At 47.0% G+C, this 17,598-nt stretch overlaps 2 protein-coding genes across 2 annotated transcripts in view; both read right to left on the bottom strand.

Moving 5' to 3' along the window:
* Nucleotides 1-3,497: 3,497 nt before the first annotated feature.
* Nucleotides 3,498-4,011, bottom strand: BRK1 (BRICK1 subunit of SCAR/WAVE actin nucleating complex). The gene is made up of 3 exons (XM_027467995.3): nt 3,875-4,011; nt 3,717-3,799; nt 3,498-3,637 (listed from the first exon to the last, which is right to left on the bottom strand). Exons 1-3 carry the CDS (start codon nt 3,990-3,992, stop codon nt 3,611-3,613), a joined length of 228 nt encoding a protein of 75 aa, XP_027323796.1. The 5' UTR covers nt 3,993-4,011; the 3' UTR covers nt 3,498-3,610.
* Nucleotides 4,012-4,018: 7 nt separating this feature from the next.
* The window catches only part of FANCD2 (FA complementation group D2), a 48,362-nt gene continuing 34,782 nt past the window's right edge, over nt 4,019-17,598 (bottom strand). Inside the window, exons 33-44 of the mRNA XM_027467990.3 lie at nt 16,598-16,711; nt 15,918-16,045; nt 14,883-14,982; nt 13,075-13,197; nt 12,329-12,422; nt 11,463-11,534; nt 9,855-9,893; nt 9,136-9,210; nt 7,958-8,032; nt 4,849-4,995; nt 4,260-4,328; nt 4,019-4,156 (exon numbers count right to left, since the gene is read on the bottom strand). Of these exons, the coding sequence (XP_027323791.3) occupies nt 4,067-4,156; nt 4,260-4,328; nt 4,849-4,995; nt 7,958-8,032; nt 9,136-9,210; nt 9,855-9,893; nt 11,463-11,534; nt 12,329-12,422; nt 13,075-13,197; nt 14,883-14,982; nt 15,918-16,045; nt 16,598-16,711 (1,126 nt within the window). The 3' untranslated portion in view covers nt 4,019-4,066. The remainder of the gene's footprint in view (nt 4,157-4,259; nt 4,329-4,848; nt 4,996-7,957; nt 8,033-9,135; nt 9,211-9,854; nt 9,894-11,462; nt 11,535-12,328; nt 12,423-13,074; nt 13,198-14,882; nt 14,983-15,917; nt 16,046-16,597; nt 16,712-17,598) is intronic.

The following is a 17,598-nucleotide window of genomic DNA, read 5'->3' as shown; positions in this document are numbered from 1 at the left end:
TGCCTAGACAGCCCCAAAGGTACTTACCAGGGTACTGGGTTTCCGTGGCACAGTGTTGGTAGGGCGGGCTGCAGGGGCGGCCTCAGTGAGAAGCGTCCAGCAGCTGCCCCATGTCAGACGGGCCAGTTTCAGCTGGCTCCAAAGGGACCTGTGAGAGCAGATTTAGGAAAGGGAGGGGAAAAGAAACCTACCGTGCAACAGCAGCTGGGAGCAAAATGAGAAGCAGCCCCACAACCCCGCAGGTGAGTGCAGCAGGAGGGCAGGAGCTGCTCCAGGCAGGCAGCAGCAGTTCCCCTGGTGGAGCAGGCTGTCCCCCTGCACCCATGGGTCCCACATGGAGCAGATCTCCACGCTGCAGCCCCCCCATGGGTGGAGGAGCCCCCGGTGGAGCAGGTGGATGTGGCCTGGAGGAGGCTGCGGCCCATGGAGAGCCCCCGCAGGAGCAGGCCCCAGGCTGGAGCTGCAGCCCGTGGAGAGGAGCCCACGCAGGAGCAGGGGTCTGGGGGGAGCTGCTGCCCACCCGTGGGGGACCCGTGCTGGAGCAGTTTGCTCCTGGGGGATGGACCCCGTGGGACAGAGCCGTGTAGGAGCAGTTCCTGAAGAGCTGCTGCCTGTGGGCAGCCCCCGCTCAGTTCAGGAAGGACGGCATCCATGGGAGGGACCCCACGGGGAGCAGGGGCAGAGGGACCGTGAAGGAGCGGGGCAGAGCGTCAGGGACTGCCCATAGCCCCCATTCCCATTCCCCTGTGCCACTTCGGGTGAGGAGGTGGAACAGGGTGGATGGGGGGAGGTATTTTTAGTTTGCTTGTAGTTTCTCACTGCTCTAGCTTGTTAGTAGCAGGTAATAAATTACATTAATCTCCCTATGTTGAGCCTGACAATAATTGTTGAGTACTCTCTCCATCCTTATCCCAACCTCTGAGCCCTTTTCATCATATTCTCTCCCCTTTTCCCGTTGAGGAGGGGGAGTGAGAGAGCAGTTGAGGTGGAACTCAGCTGCCCAGCTGAGTACAACCACAACTAGAAGCTACAATTATTTGAGAATAACGCCTGCTAAAACACGTGCTTTGGCTCATCGACTGCAACTTCTGTGGCATAGAGCCCACATTTAAACTTTGCATTTTCTCACTTTTCTGCTGGCACTAGAAAATGGTGAAAAAATTCAGTACTACCTCTGGTTCCCAGACCTGAGATCTGGGAATTGTGGGCCCAAAGGAGGACTGCTGGACTGCTCTGATCGCTCCCTCTGAGCTGCCTGGGTGACAGGCTGTGCTCACTGCAAGCAGGGGCACAACTCTAGCTGTGCAGACATTTCTCAAGTTAGGGCTCTGGCTCTAATGAAAATGAAACTGCTGCATTCACGCAGCTTCGTAAGAGGCTTTGGGTGAGCTTGCTCTCTGCTGCAGGCTCTGAGGCAAGGTCCTGGACTGGTCAGCTGGCACCAAGCAGAGCTGCAGGGCTGCCTGGGCACTCAGCTCTCCCCGTGCAAAAGGAAAGCGCGCTCTGACGATACCGAGCATGCTGTCATCTCCTGCTATTAAATGTGTGGTGGGGAAAATGCACAGAAAAAAAATAATCAGTCTCCCGATTTAGAATACATGAATCCATGCCAAAAAAAAAAGTTTAATGTGGGTGCCTAGGGCATCATATCCAGAGTCCAAGGAAGGGCCACAAAGATGCTGAAGGCACCGAGCATCTCTCCAGGGAGGACAGGCAGGGGGAGGTGGGACTGAGCCTGGAGAAGACGCTCAGGGGGAGCTCACCCGAGGGGAAGGTGCAGGGAGGATGGAGCCAGGCTCGTGGCAGCGATGCCCAGGGACAGGGCGAGTGGCGGGCACAAAGTGGAGCTCAGGAGGCTCTCTCTGAACATCAGCACACGCTGCTGTGCTGTGGGGGGGGCGGAGCAGCGGCACAGGTTGCCCAGAGTGGCCGTGAGTCCTTGGGGCCAGCCAGCAGCCTCCTGAACGTGGTCCTGGGCAGCGTGCGCTGGGTGGCCCTGCTGGAGCAGGGGGGCACCGGGTGGCCTCCAGGGGTCCCTGCTGGGCTCAGCCACTGTGATTTTGAGACAGACCAGCAGAATTCTCTGCTCTATACAATAATCCAAGTGCTCTGAACATAGCCAAGTTCTATCTACTCCCCGAGGCTGCACACTGCAGCAGCAGCTGAAGTATCACCCCAAGGACCAGGCTTCTCCACCCAGAAAATCCTGTCTCCCGTTTAATTTTAGGCTGGATAATCTTACAGTGATTCAGGCAGAAGGGACTTCTGGAGGTGTCTAGCTCACCCCACCCCACTTCACACACACACGCATTCAAAGTGGGGCTAATTTCAAGTCCAATCAAGCTGTTCAGGGCCTCATCCAGACAAGTATCAATCATCTCCGAGGACTCCACGCCAGCCCAGCCACAAGCACATCCAGAATAGGCAGCACGTGAATCATGAGTGGACTTTTGGTGTGTGTGGGTCACAGCACAACTGTCTTCCAAGAGCTAGGTGCCTTCCCTCTACCTGTCTTGTATGACAGCACCCCTGAGCAAAAGCACAACATCCCCACTCTTTGCTGTAAGCTCTGCTGGGCTGGTACAAAGCAGTTCTTTCTGCTGGAACTACACAGCAGAAGCAGCCAAACCTCCTGGATGTGCAGCCTGACCTGACAGGAAAGCACATGCAACTGGCTATGCAACAGCAAGGAAGCTTGGTGTTTTCTTACTCAAATGGCAGAGAAAACTGAACTTCCCATGGACAGCAAAACCATGACTTTGGGAGAAAACACAGACTGGGGGACAGCCAGCTGATGTCAGACCTGCCAGCCTGGATGATAAAAAGGGGAACACAAAGTTACTCAGGTGTTCAGTAAAACCTGCTGACATCACATTATCACCACAAAAAGGTGAGCTTTCAAGCTGAATAACGTACGGAGACATTTAAAGCCTGCTGGGAAGCAAGAAGACTTTTACTGACCCCAACCCCATGGTCTCCACAATAAAAATAAGAGCAGTGAGATAGCAGCTTTAGATGCCCACTGAAGAACTGAGAAAAACGGGAGAGTGGTACAAAGGGAGGAGAGATTGCCTTCTCCGTGACGCTTGCCTCCCAGAGGAGGAGACATACCCCTTCCTTGATGCTGTCTAAGGGTGCTCTCGGTGCGTGCACGACGTGGGTGAGCCTGCTGCCCCCAGCCAGCCCTTACAGCGTGCACAGGCGCAGGCAGAATCACTCCACCAACCCTCAGGCTCACCAGCTTTTTTCTTCCAGACCCCAGCAGGAGCACAAAGCACCTCGGAGGCTGCGCCACGCTGCCCGGATGCCTCACGGAGTCACCAGCAGCCAGGCCCAGGACCCCGGCAGCGTCTCCCCTCTGCAAAGGGGACGATCGAGGGTCCGGACCCTGCGGGGCCGGAGGGGGGTGGGCAGGCAGGAGGGCGCACTCCGGACATCCCTTGGGGCAGCAGGCAGCCGCGCAGCAGCCGGTCCCGGGCAGGCAGAGAGCAGGCAGGGCAGGAGCACAGCGGTTTATTGGCAACACGAGCGGAGGAGACGGCGGCGGCGAGCCCGGTGCAGGCCGTGGGACTCCAGCTCCAGCGGCGGGGGGCCCGGAGCCGCCCCCGGTCTATGTCAGCGTCTCGCCCTTGGTGACCTGCAGGAACAGGGAGTGCCTTAGGAGGAGCCAAGCTCGATCTCGGCCCCGCCACCCCCGAGCACAGCGCAAGGCTCACCCTGGCCTCGATGTACTCGATCCTGCGCTCCAGCGCCGTCAGCTTCTCGTTGAGGGTGGCCAGGCGGGAGCGGCACGACATGTCTGCGGCAGCGGCAGTGAGACACACCGCCCCCCCCACACAGCCCCACACGGCCCCCCGGCCCCCGCCCCCCTCACCGAAGGAGTTGAGGAAGTCGGCGATCTTCTTGATGGAGCTGGTGATCACCTCGATGTACTCGCGGTTGGCCCAGTCCTGGTGGATCTCCCGCTGCACCGGGTCCTCCTGCACCGACATGGCCGCCGCGCTCCGCCCTCCCCCCCCTCCCGCTCCCTCCCCTTCCCCTTCCCCTTCCCCGCCCCGGGCGGTGCTCAGGGGGCAGGGCAGCTGCCTGCCGCCCCCTGCCCTTCCTCCTCCTCCTCCTCTTCTTCTTCTTCCTCCTCGTCCTGCTCGCTGGGCTCCTGCGGGAGAGGCCGGCCTCAGCCCCGGGGTTGCGGGCTCGCCCCCCGCCATCCCCACCCGGCCGCCTCACGGAGGGGGCAGGCGGTGCCCCCGCAGCCCTACCTCAGCGGAGTCCTCCTCGGAGTCCCTGGTTTCGGAAGCTTCGGAAGCTTGAGACAAAATCTCTTCTCCCTACGTGTAACACAGATGTGTGTTGAGTGGATGGGAAGCAGCAGAAGCGTGCTGGGGTGGAACGGAAGATGGCGTTTTGTTACTGCCTCAAATAAATAGGTTTGCGGTGAAAAGCAGGCTTTGTGCTGGCTGGCCTGCCTTCAGAGTGTAAGATGAAGAAAACGGCCAGAACGGGTTTCCATTAACACGCAGACAGCTGTGCAGGAGGTGTTCAAGAGGGGTTACCTCTTCCTTTTGCAAGTTCTTAGCCCTGAGGAGAGGAAGGGTCCCTGTACCCACTTGTTGGGAACAAGAAGAGCTGACCCCTTTGGTGTGAGGCACGCTGTGAGAAAGCCCCGCAGAGATGCAGGACCTTGAAAACCTGACAAAATGCTTCCTGCTGTGCTTGTTACAGCTGTAGTATGGTCACGTTGAATGCAGCCTTTCAATACTACCCACACACAAAGGCAGAGTCACAGCTGTGGGGGTAAGGTGAGCACCATCCTTTCCCTGCTTGTAATTGCCCCCAAACAATTCTCACCTGCAGATCCCGATTTTTGAGGATTCCCACCCAGAATGCCTCCTGGCAGTGGTTGAATGCCAGCATTGCCTTCACTCGGTATACAAATTGTTCCAGTGACTTCTTCAACAAAGGCACATGGTTAGTCAGTCCAAGATCTTGGCGAATCTACATACAAAACAGTTGAACAACATGGTTACAACTGATTCTTGCCTACATTTTCTGCCTGTAAAAATTAGGCAGTACAGACTCAGGCTGGGAGGAGAATTTCACTGGCAAATTATGTTCCGATGTTACAGGAAACTGGGCTAGTCCAAGCCACAGTTACACAGGTGGGAGGGATGGGACACAGTTCCTGCAAAGGTTGCCCAAACTATGTAATTTCTTAGCCAAATTCTTTCACATATTAAAAAAAATAAAATAAAACTCAGACAAGCGTTTTGTCTAAAACAGCAAATGAGTCATTTCCAATAATCCAAGCAGCTGCATCCTCTGGTAAGAACAGGAGGAGCCTCAGCTTTTCTCATAAACCTTACAGGCAGGCCACTAACATCTCTACCAAGTCAGATGAATTCTGCTCACCCTTGGGAAATCTTTTGAGAATCTGCTTTTCATTTGCTCCATCCTCTCAGCAACAGGCTGGTGTCACTTGCTCTTTTCTCCAAGAACACACAGCTCCTCACAGACAGATCTCCCACTGCTGCCACCATGGCAGCCACAGCTTGCTTGCACACAAGTGTCTGAAAGATGCACTGCTGCTGGTGGCATGTGCAACTGATAATGTTTGGGTAAATCTGGCTCTCACGTGCAAGCTATTGGTGAAATACCAGTTATCTATGTAGGTCAGAAATGGATAGTCGCACAGATCCAATCCCCAGCAAAAAGCAATGCTACAAACTGCAGACCACCACACTACCTGCCTAGGAAGGGAAATAGCTGCTTGCTGATAGCCGCAAACTGCCAACTAATCCCAAGGGAGTTTCACGTCAGGAAATTCCCAAGTACAGAGAAGACAGAATGAGAAAGGTGTTGAATAAACCACTGTAATGACAATCTTTTCTGGCTTAGTGCCTGACATAGTTCCTTTACGTTAGCTGCATGGAATGTATCTGCACTATCAACTCCAAAGCCAGCTTATGCAGACCAAAGCAGCACTGGCTTTTGGAGGACTAGGACAGTTGGAGCTGATGTAAGCAAAAATCAGCTGAGGAAGGGCAGCTATGCCAAGTATTGTGTGAGATTTAGCTTCAGGTGAGCGTGTTTGTCTGAGCAGTCCCTTCCTGCTAGGCTTGGATCTAGAGCCATTGCTAAACGAGAGAACCTGCCAAGAGACGTAAATAATTACTTTGTGTGCGTTTTCTTCATTCACGAGAATACTTTGCAAGCTTCTTGCTCTCATTAGCTGTAGTCTGAAATCAGAGTAACTTTATTTCTTGGACGAGGTCAACATGTATGGGAAGAGGGGCACTGCCTTGCTTCGTGTTCTGCCAGCAGGGAATGAGCAACTGAGTACCAACAGCAATCTGCTCTCTGGTCTGCGTGAGAGGCAGGAGCTAGCAAGCGTCAGCATTAATCAGAACTTAATCAGGGAAGAGCTCGCCAATGACGCTACCAACACCACAGTGCTCCCTGGGTCTTGGAACCCACCCAACTGCTTTCAAGCAGTTTGGAGACTCGACAAAGCACCATGTCCGTTGCAAAAATCTGTCCCCTTACGTCCAGCATTAGATATGCAAGCTGATGCAGAAGAGCAAATGCTAAATACCTCAGGTGAAGCTGATCGCTGCTGTCTGGTACGAGAAGCTCTTTAAAGACATTCATATCAAGGGAGTAGCAAATCTTAGATAACATCACATGTAAGTCAGTGAGCATCTACTAGTGTTGTATGAAAATGGTATCAAGACTGTTTTAACAAGTGTTGCCATTAACTCCACACAGGTAATTTTCAGGTAATCCTCTTCATTCATTGCATACATTTATTTATTTGCCCCGAATCAGTCACTGCCTTCTCACTCTTGCCAAAACGATTTGGCGCAGAGGCCTGATCAGATTGCAGTGGATGGAAGAGCAATTGTAAAACAAAGGTGTTCACTAATCGCAGTTATTTGCTAAGAGGGACTGTGGGACACCACACTTAGACATCCAGATCAAGTGCAAAAAAAACCATCACAAGCTGCAGTGGTGTTATGCTGCTTTTGGGGTGAACTGGGACTTTAAAGTGGGCACAAGGAATTAAGTTTCAAGTGTCAGACTGGCTTTTTAGCATTTCCCAGGTTGGTGCCAGGTTCTAGTTCACCAGACTGATTGGACAGGTTCTCCTCTATGCTGAGAGCTGCAATGGCACGTTCTGTTTTTCAGCGAGGTTTTTCTGCTCCTGATGCCAGCTCTGGATTACACTGTTAGCAAATCTAGCTTGGGGAGCACTGCTTCAACTACTTTGGAAAAGCTTCTTTCTCAGACGTGTTCTTGGAGCTCTGAGGAGTCTGACACAAGTGAAATTCCTTTTTACTGCATTTTTCCCCTGTGATTCTCTCTTGTGCTAAGTACTGTCTCTCCACACTGCAAGCAGGGTGCTAGTCCTCTTCTTCCTTCTTTCCCCCAGTCTTCTACAGAGAGAACTGCAGACTGGTTGGGTGTCACCATCTTACTCCTCTCCCTTTGCCCTTTTCTTTAATATAAATGTATAAAGCCAAAAAGGCACCTCAAGAGGATTTTGAGTATGGTTTTTCCTCGTCCGTTCTTCTGACTCACAAGGCTGTTGGTCTTTGCCAAGGCTTCTCTCCCATATTATCAGTGTAGCACCTGCACTTTATTCCAGGTCTCTAGGGTCTTAGCTTGTGTCCTCAAAAACATCCTCTTGCAGATGCCAATGACCAAAGATATCAAGAACCTGTCCTAAAAAATAGGGTACGCTAACCTGATCTGATATCCACCTCAGCCACTTCCAAATCAAATAATTGAACTCCAGGGCCATGAACTAAGACTATTTCTCCTCCTTCCAGAGCTTTTGCTATAACTGATACTGCTGTAAGCCTGCAAGTAGAACCTGTGTATGCCCTAGAAAAACAGGGAGAGGAAAATAATCAATTCTTATGACAGGAGTTTGTGCTGCAGTTGGAAGTTACCTTACCTTGGAGTGGCCACACATGTGATGAAGTTGTCTGGTACTCAGCTGCAAGGTTTTCAGCAAACCCTGCACATCATCCTGAAATAAATAAATAAATAAATAAATAGATCAAATCATGGTCAAAGGATTTTTCCATAAGGAAAATGAGAGTAATGTGAGAGTCCCAGTAATCCTTTTAAAGATATGATGCAGAGATCATCAGATGAACAGGATAAACCACAGGAGACTTGCACCATGCACATCATCAAGTAACTGGTAACAGAAGTAGGATCACATGTTATAAGCACTATCAGGCCAAGCAATTTGAAAACTGATTTTGAGTCAGCCTTTGGAACCTAACAGTGAAAGTGGAGCAGTTAAGATCAAGACCATCTTGGCACATCTGTGCTTGAGTACAACCTTCTTTATCAGGGGAACCAGAAGGAAAATACATAACATACTGCTAGACTGTGATATTTGAAACACTTCCAACATGAACTCTGGTCATCAATTCTCTCTACTGAGCAAATTATGAGGCAGTTTCTATTGTGCAGTAGTAATGACTAGATATCTTTTTGATAACTTCATTCCACCAAACAGCCATGAGAACAGATCTCATATTTGCAATGGAAATGGGTTATCTATTAAAGACTCGGACAAGTTGTAAAGACAGAGCCAAAGAACGAGTCTCACCAGTAAAGGAAGTTCATCTTGCAACAAAGGAAAGGGAATAAATAGACTGTTTTTGCTTATCACATAGAGCACTGAGGTTGCTCAGTCCATCTGCATTCATGCATATTGTACTGCTCAAAACTGCAAGAATTTTTGCAAAAACACCCTCCCATGGATCCCTAGACCCCACCAACACCAACTACTCAATGTGAGCTTCCTACTTTGAGGGACACCTTTGTGGTGATAACTGTTGAAGGAGAAGGAGGTTGAGAGGGCTTCCTTTGCTAACAGTGAATCCATTCAGCTTTTCCAGTTCACGGCCAAGAGCTCACAAATAGCAATCTGTTTGCTAAGAGAGCACTGCACAGGCATGTAAGCAGGGCACAGCAAGCTGGAAACATCAGACACATTTGTCATGAAGCACTGCAAGTGTTGTGCCAACATTTGACCAAAGACAGGAATATCCTTAGAGCAAGTATCAGTCGTGCTTCTCAACCAGTTCTAGACAGTTCTGTCTCCAAAGTATTTACCCTATGTTTTTTAAAGCTGTGATCCAGGAGAGGCATGGCAAGCTTCAGAAATGCTTCTACAAAAAGACGTCCGTACTATAAAAGAACAATAAATACATTAGAAGGCAAATTTAAATTCCTTTTCAAAGAACCATCATGAAGTCAGGTAAGAGAGTAATACATTCTTTCAAGTTATCCTGGAGAGACTGTTCTTGCTTAGTAAAAGATTATGTTCATGTAAAAGCTGTACTGGAATATACAAGCTCAGTAAAGGGTCCCACTCTAGTCACTGCAAAGGTGGACTCATACATAGCCTTGTACATGGTCTCATAATTGTACGCATCCCTGGTTTTATTCACTAGCAAACTGGTAATAAACCTAAGTAAAGAAAATGACAGAGTCACTACGTAAATCCTAGCCAGAAAAGGAAGAGCTGCAGGAGGACACACTGTCTCTCTGGGCTCTAAAGGAAACCTGCCTGCTGTGATGTCTCCTCTGATTTGAAGTACCCCAGGGAAAGCAGAGATGGAAAAGGGCTTAAGTCAGTAATGCCATTAGCAGCAAAGTCTTCATGACTGAGCCATTCGAGAAGGATAACTGGAAGACAGCTCAGCGTATGAGAATAAGTTATATCTGCTTCTTCCAGAGAAATCAGTAACTACTCTTCTCCACTGGAAGCAGTAATTCAAGAAAGCTGGTATTTTAATAGCTCTCTTCAATTATTTTGAGTTCTTGCTTACCTTCAGGCAGATGTTGAGTACAGGCCTGCTGTCAAATACCTGCGTGGGCAAGAGGAGAGCTAGATCAGTCTGCAAGTCTAAAGGCAAAAACACAAGCACAGCAGCCAATTGCAAATAGCACTCAGTTACATGTGTGAAACCTGTTCTAAGGCACCATCCATTCTCAAATTTCAACAGAGAACATATGTAAGTGCATGAAATGTAGTGGTTGTCAGACAGAAGTACTTTGCAGGATGGCTATTCAGTCATCTAAAGGGAGCAGGGAGCTATACCTTTTGCAGATGGCACAAAATCATCCCAGTGAGTCTGCAATTATTGATAGTCTGGGAACTGAGAGACCCAGTCCAGCTGGTGGGCAAGTAAACACCTAACAGACAAAGCAAAACTGAGGCATTCAAAACAATGTATTCTGGAAGAAATAATGGAGCTGTTATATTAATGATGTCAGCCATGAAAAAGCAGCAGGTGTCACTGCACAGGTCACACAGCTGTGATCTAACAACAAAGAAAGAAACCAAATAGATGGTCTCAGCTCTCCTGTGGGCTTTCTTCTGGTATATTTTTGCATACATATTTTTTGCCAGTGACCAATTCTATAGCCAAATAATGAGCATTTTAACTGGCATAGCACACAGATGTCAGTAAAGGCTGAGAAGGTACTCTGGTGCTGCTATGGACTGCAAAAAACACAACTAGTTGAGTCAGCTCTACTCTTTATGCTCTCAGATGGCAGGTGCTGTGAGAGCATCTGGAGTGCAGGTAGGGCCCCAGTGAATGCTGTTGTACAGAAGAATCCAGCTCAATTCACCAGAACTCATAAACTGTACTTGAAAAAGCTGAACTTGCTGATCATCACTGCAAATATGATAAAAGCAAATAGTAATGATCAATCTAGGCATAGAGCAACGTGCAGCCGTACTCGTTCCCTTCTGCCCAAAACGTGGTCACAATCAGTGACATTGATTGTGCCAACTCAAAAACTGATGGAAGGGAGTATTTCATCCAGCGGGGCTGGCCTCTGGAATTTATCACCACAGGGTGACGTGGAACGTTGGCAGGGTTCAAAGGAAGCACACATTGGGTGTGAGTCAGGAGATGAGGGCTATCAGGTAAACACTGAATGAATGTTCTAGACAGGAATCCAAGCCTTCTGAGTTCAGAGTATTAGCCTGCCTCTAACTGAGTACAGCAGGAGAATGCCTCTTTCTGTCAGATGTTATTCCAGACCTACCTGTAAGGCTTCTTCCATCTACCTCCTTCCACAGCTGGCAGTGGACTCTGTCATACACAAGATATTGTACTAGATGATAGGGGGGTCATTCTGTACTTTGCCTGCACCACTGTACATCATTCTTCCCTTTTACAGACTTTTTATTTGTGATAACTGTATTAGTAAGATGTGCAGACTGTACAATTAGAAAGTACTTAAGAGAAAGCTAAATGGAAAACCTTGTACACAAATTATAATTGCCTTTAATTACCACTTCCAGGTCATTCCACTAGTAAATCATCCTTCACATTTTTCCCTTGTGCTCACAAACTTGGGTAAATTGCTAGGAATCTGAAGGTAAAACCAGAAAAATATCCCAAATCATCATCAATCCTCACCTTGACCAAGTTAACAAGGATATGGAAATTCCGCACAGCAATGTTCCACTGCAGCAGTTTCTCCAGTTGTGTCTAATGGGATGCAAGGGGACCATAATTAGAACCTCCTGTAAACAATGTTAAGGCAAATGAAAGACAAGGAGGTGATCTGAGACAGCCAGCATGGCTTCACCAAGAGCAAATTGTGCCTGACCAATCTGGAGGCCTTCTATGATGAAGTGACTGCATCAGTTGACAAGGGAAAACCAACCAACGTCATCTACCTTGACTTCTGTAAGGCCTTTGACATGGTCCCACATCACATCCTGATCTCCAGACTAGCGATAGAAGGTATTTAAGGGTGGACTGTTTAATGGATAAGGAATTGTCTTGAAGAACTGTACCCAAAGCATGGTTGTTTCTGAGAACAGCTGGACAAAGCTTCCCCACAGGCAGATTTATCAGACAAACCCACTGACAAAACCACACAATGGCAATGCCAGCCTGATCAGTTCCCACATGCCTTAAAAAATGCTCAGAGTTAACACACTTCCTTGATCTTAGAGAAACTCCTGCTTGGAAAATAATTTTGTGCTGCAACACAGGTGTGCAGGCCAACTGCAAAGCTTTTTATTTTGCTGATTACTATCTGTTTTCCAGTTATGGCTTCTAATGAATTTACTGTCTTTTACATGGTGCAAACCAAGAAAAAAAAAGGATGCTACTCCTGTGCATCAGTTTTGTATGATCAATGAGCCTCTCTGACTGCTTTTCACAGACCATGTTCAGCAGTAGATTCCTTTACAAGCTGTACAACTGTATTATGCTGTATAGTTTAACTTATGCCCTTTTTCCCCTCAAAGATTCCATTGCATTTGTTTTCCTACCTCACTTGAGTCTGATGGTTTCCCAGCTGGGATGCTTTTCACTGAACTCTCTAGCTGAGCTATCATTACTCTGAAGAAAACTGGGAATGTCTGCCTGTGGAGTAAACAAGAGCAAAATTAAAAGCCATCCCTCAGCACCTAGACAGACTTATTGTCCCCAGAACAATGTGGAATACTTAAAGATTGCCCAGCTGAGCATTCTGCTTAGTAGCAAATCCCAAGAGACTGAACCTAGGACTCATAAGCATGTCTCTCCATCAAAAATCTAAGATTTTAGTTGTTTTGAAGTGCAGGAAATTTGGCCGTCCCTACGTATGCCATGCTCCTTAATTCCTGTGCTAGTAGCAGGAATAACATGAGTCCACAGAGCTTTTGCAAACCACGTACCAGCCCAGGACTGCTTAGAGCTGCCCCAGGTTTATGAAGGTGACTTTTAGAGTGCTTTATATCACAACAGTAGCAGCATGTAAAGAGGCAGCATACTTAATGACGGATGGCAGTTCATTCTCTAATTGAAACGGCTCACAAATAATAAAATTAACATTGCAGCAACGCACAATGACATTCCACATCCATTTAAAGCTAACTATGCACTAACCTATTTTGGACTGCCCCAAAAAAAGTTAGAAGTGCCCAGAGCTGTCCACAGCAGTACTAGCATGAAACCATAATAGACTACAAAATAATTGAATATAAAAAGTCATTGTGCATCTTGCGATGTACAAAGTCTCTATTGATATAATTACCTGCTCAGTGTAGGATATGTAGAAGAACATCCATCTTTGGCAGAGTTGATCAATTCAGGAATACCAACACTGGAGATTTCTTCTATAGCTTTCAAGATGTTGTCTGTGTGCTCTAGGTAGACACTAAATCCGAAACAAGCTTAGTTCACCAGTAAATATTACACAGAATAACCCAGAAAATTCTTGAACTACCTGTAGCACGTGGCCTAAAATTGTCAAGCTCACTCTTATGCCACTCTTACGTAGGAAATCCAAAGCAATAGTGACTGGTAGAGGTGCCTGAGGACTAGAGGAAAAGCATCACTCCTACCTTCAAAAAGGACCCAGGGAACTACAGGGATATGTATGTAATGTTAACCAAAGCTGGCCCCAGTACTGAGCCCTGGGGAAGACCACTTGTGACTGGCTGCCAAACAGATCTAGCTCCATTCATAGCGACCCTCGGGCCCTGGCCATCCAGCCAGTTGTTTTTTACCTAGTGAACCATACAGCCCTCCAAGCCACAAGCAGCCAGTTTCTCGAGGAAAAGGCTGTGGGAAACAGTATCAACTGCTTTAGTAAAGTTCAAGTAAACAAAGTCTACAGCCTTTCCCATATCCACTAAATAGGTCATGTTCTCACAGAAGTAGATCAGGTTAGTCAGGCAGGACCTGCCTTTCATAAACCCATGCTGTCTGGCTCTGATCACCTGTTTGTCCTTCATGTGCTGTGTGAGGACACTCAGGATGATCTGTTCCATCACCTTCCCTGGCCCCAAGGTCAGACCGACAGGCCTGCAGTTCCCCAAAGCCTTCTTGCTGTCCTTCTTGTAGACAGGCGTCACGTTTGCTAACCTCCAGTCAACTGAGACCTCCCTGGATAGCCAGGGCTGCTGATAAATCATTAGAAGTGGCTTGGTGAGCACTCCTTCAGTACTCTTGGGTGGATCCCGCATGGCCGCATAGATCTGTATGTGTTCAAGTGGCGTAGTAGGTGGCTAACCATTCCCCTTGGAATAACAAGAGCTTCATTCTGCTCCCTGCCTCTGCCTCCCAGCTCAGCGGGTTGAGTACCCTGGGAACAATTAGTCTTACTAATGAAGTCTGAGTCAAAGAAGGCATTAAAAGTACCTCAGCCTTTCCCTCATCTCTCATCACTTTTTCTCCCTGCATCCAGTATAGGATGGAGATTCTCCTTAGCCCTCCTTTTCTTGTTTATGCACTTATAAAAATACATTTATTGTCTTTTACAGTAATGACCAAGTTAAACTCTAGTTGGGCTTTGGCTCTTCTGATTTCCTCCCTGTAATAACCTCACAACAGCTCTGTAGTCCTCCTGAGTTGCCTGTCCCTTCTTCCAGAAGTCACAAACCTCTTTTGGTCCTTGGCAGCCTGCTTTAAGGGGTACCTGTTAGAGCAGGGGAGTTGAAACAAAGGAACCTCCAAAGGTCCCTTCCAACCTTCACCATCTTTTGATTTGGTGATTATATTTCACCTAAGACTCAGTCCTGCTCTCCTTGGCTTTAGTGAGAGCAGATTTGTGTTCACTTTTGTGAAAACAAAACCAGATATTTTAGTCCACATCCACATTTCTACATGTATGCACACATATCTCTAATGTGCTGATGTACACTGACAAGCTATCATCTAGCAAACACGAGGTGCAAGCATGCTTCTATGGCCAATGACTAACAAAATTCTTACCACTCATTGTATCCTTAAAGTATGAGGGTAATGACTGAGAGGAGTCATCCCTCTGCAACAACGGTAACGACTAGAAAAATTTGTATAGAGTGTCTCAGCATGCTCTTACAACAGCTTGAGTCTTACCAGAGCAGAGTATGCAGTGCGCTGTTGAACTGGCTGCCCTTCTCTTGGTCCCCATTGGGTTTCACCCAGGACCGGCAGAGGAACTGCTTTGCCAGCAAAGCTGTAAAAGATAAGGAATAACTTACAGAAGAAATTGGACGTGCTTTGGTTCCCAAGAATCTAAAACAATTTCCTTCTTCCATAAAAAGGCCATATGTCCATGTGTCTTGCAGAAATATTTTAAAACCGGATATTATTAGTTAAAATTTATTATTCCCTGACATGGTCAGTGGGCAGTTCTCTCAATGTGGGCCTGTTTAAAGACGTAAAATCCCATCAAAGATGGGATTTATCACGTCTCTCAAAGATGAGAACTTATCATTCTGAGTGGCTATGGACATCTGAGAAAGGCAAATTCTAGAGGTGTCTCAGTATGACAAGGTACAGCTGAGAGAGCTGTCATACACTGAAATAAAGAATTCCAAGCGGAGAGCAAGTGTTTTTCTTGTATATTACCTGCAAGCATACCTATGCTTCATCTGCTTGAATGTTGTCCCTCCTACAAAGCTGGTTCTAATCCCTAATAAGGGCGGTTCTAGTGACTGAGAACATTTGTTGTATGGGGTTAACAACAGATAAGCATTCCCCTCTCTACCCTGAAGTAACAGCTCTATATGGACAGTTCATTTTAAGGGAAGTTACATCTGATTATGTCTGTGGTTAGCTCCATCATCAATGGTTAATCTGGTATCAAAATTAAACAGCAGAAACTCTTAAAAGTTGTGAGTCTCTGATTTTAAAAACACCAACCAAAGGAGCTGGAGTCTGCCTTTCTGCATGTGACTGAGGCACAATAAAACAAATATCAAAGAGCTTCTCATACATTTACTGCAGTTCCTTTTATTAGTGGTTAGGACTGCTCACCCTGGTGAGACCACTAGGATACTGAGAGGAAAACTCTCCCCAAAAACATGCACTCCAGAGACAGAACCCAAGATTTACTGGCGAAGGACAGCATGAAAACTAATCTGGGAGAAGAGGTTCTTCACACATTACCCATTTTCTCTTTCTTCCAGCCAGCCATTGGTTTCTCAGAGATGGCAATCAGGAGCTGAGTGAGGATGAATGCACACTGGAAGCTGGGAATGCTCTGCTGGAAATTCAGTAGGTACTGGAAACTCTCACTGGGGAATGACAGGAAAGAAAAAGGTAAAGACTGTAATCTCCCATAAGCACATAAATAAAAAAGGTGTATTAGACCAGCTTAGATCCAAGGTCTCCATAGTCCAGCCTGGCATTTGTCTCTAGCAATACTCTCTTTGAAGAAGGGGTAGTCAACCTCTAGGAGACCAAAAGTCAGTCACTGGGAAACTTTTCTCAGGCTCCAGTCACTTTAAGTTTAGCAACGTCTTTATACACTGCTTTTGCCTCATGTCCCTATAGACCTTTTAACTACCCAGAACTTGCTCATTCCTTCTGTGAATCCTACTGATCTCCCAGTCTCAAATAGCTCGCTTACAAATGACATGCACAGACTGATGCACATCTTACCATCCTGTAGCAACATTTTATTAGCTTTGACTGCGCTATGGTTAGACTAAATGAAAAATCCCCTGTTTAAAGGTGGTATCATCTCTGAGAGAGATCCCAAACACACATTTACCCATAATGCCCACCAAAAAAAAAAAACTGCTTGAAATTCATCACTTTCAAAGTTTGGGAAATATTGATTCTACCTTATCAGCTCATCAAGAAGAAGAAATTCCGTCTCTCCTGGCTTTAGCCTGTCTGCAACTACCTGGAGAGCTGACCTTAGCAAGTCAGTATTCTCCTGCTGAGAAAAACCATTCCTGAGGGCAGAAAAAAAAAGTCCAGTTTATCATCAGACTAGAAAGAGGAGAGATATCAGATACAAAAGCATATCTGGGCATACATTTGCAACAAGAAAAATAAAGAAGCTGATATGCAAGAAGAGCCCAGCAATATGAAAGTTATAGGGCACATACACACAGAAACCCACAATTTTAACAGCAAGCTTAGTTCAAATATTCCATCTTTTTCCCTGCAACTGCCAGGGCAATGGAAGAGAAAAAGGAAATTAGAAAATTCTGCTAAATATTAAAGAGAATGTAACTTTTATAACTGAGCGTTTAACGTTTAGGGAGTGCCAAAGTGACAGTTACTTGCATTCTGCTACTGCCTTTTCATACTCTTTTTACAGTTACTGATGTTTTTGAAATACAACAAAGGTAAAGTGCTTTCTACATACAGATCTAAATTAGGATTCAGATAAAAAACCTCCATGATGCTAATCAGAATTATACTAACAGATGCGGAGGTTAAATCCATGCTGCACATGCACTGAGTTTGGCATTTATGAGTCCAGTTCAAGTACATGAGCAGCATAGGCTTTTCAGTAATGAAACACACATTCATCCTATCCATTGACAGAAGAAAGTCTTATTGCTCAGGACTCAGGCAATGACAAATTAGCCTGAGACAAGGGGACTTCGGGGTAAGAAATTCCAAGATCCTTAGGCAGAATGAGAGTTGCACAGGCAGGTGTGAGAGTATGCCTCTTATGTTGGTCTTAATCCAAAACCACATGGATTAACACAATGAATGCTGGCCAGTTCTACGCTTCAGACTACCCTGCATTCACTGTGAGTCACCTACTGTCTTAGTTCAGGGTTGACAACAAAGGTTGACATAACTACAAAATGTTTAAATGTCTCCA

This window comes from Anas platyrhynchos, chromosome 13 (genome assembly GCF_047663525.1).
Source record: "Anas platyrhynchos isolate ZD024472 breed Pekin duck chromosome 13, IASCAAS_PekinDuck_T2T, whole genome shotgun sequence".
NCBI classification, from domain to species: Eukaryota; Metazoa; Chordata; class Aves; order Anseriformes; family Anatidae; genus Anas; species Anas platyrhynchos.
This window is presented reverse-complemented; position numbering and strand designations above follow the sequence as displayed.

What these genes read in the sequence shown, in the direction of transcription:
- BRK1 (XM_027467995.3), bottom strand. Translation starts at nt 3,992, where the DNA reads ATGTCGGTGCAGGAGGACCCGGTGCAGCGGGAGATCCACCAGGACTGG. An exon ending in CGACTTCCTCAACTCCTTCG is followed by an intron (nt 3,800 to 3,874) that starts GTGAGGGGGGCG and finishes CCGCTGCCGCAG; the next exon opens with ACATGTCGTGCCGCTCCCGC. An exon ending in TCGAGTACATCGAGGCCAGG is followed by an intron (nt 3,638 to 3,716) that starts GTGAGCCTTGCG and finishes CTGTTCCTGCAG; the next exon opens with GTCACCAAGGGCGAGACGCT.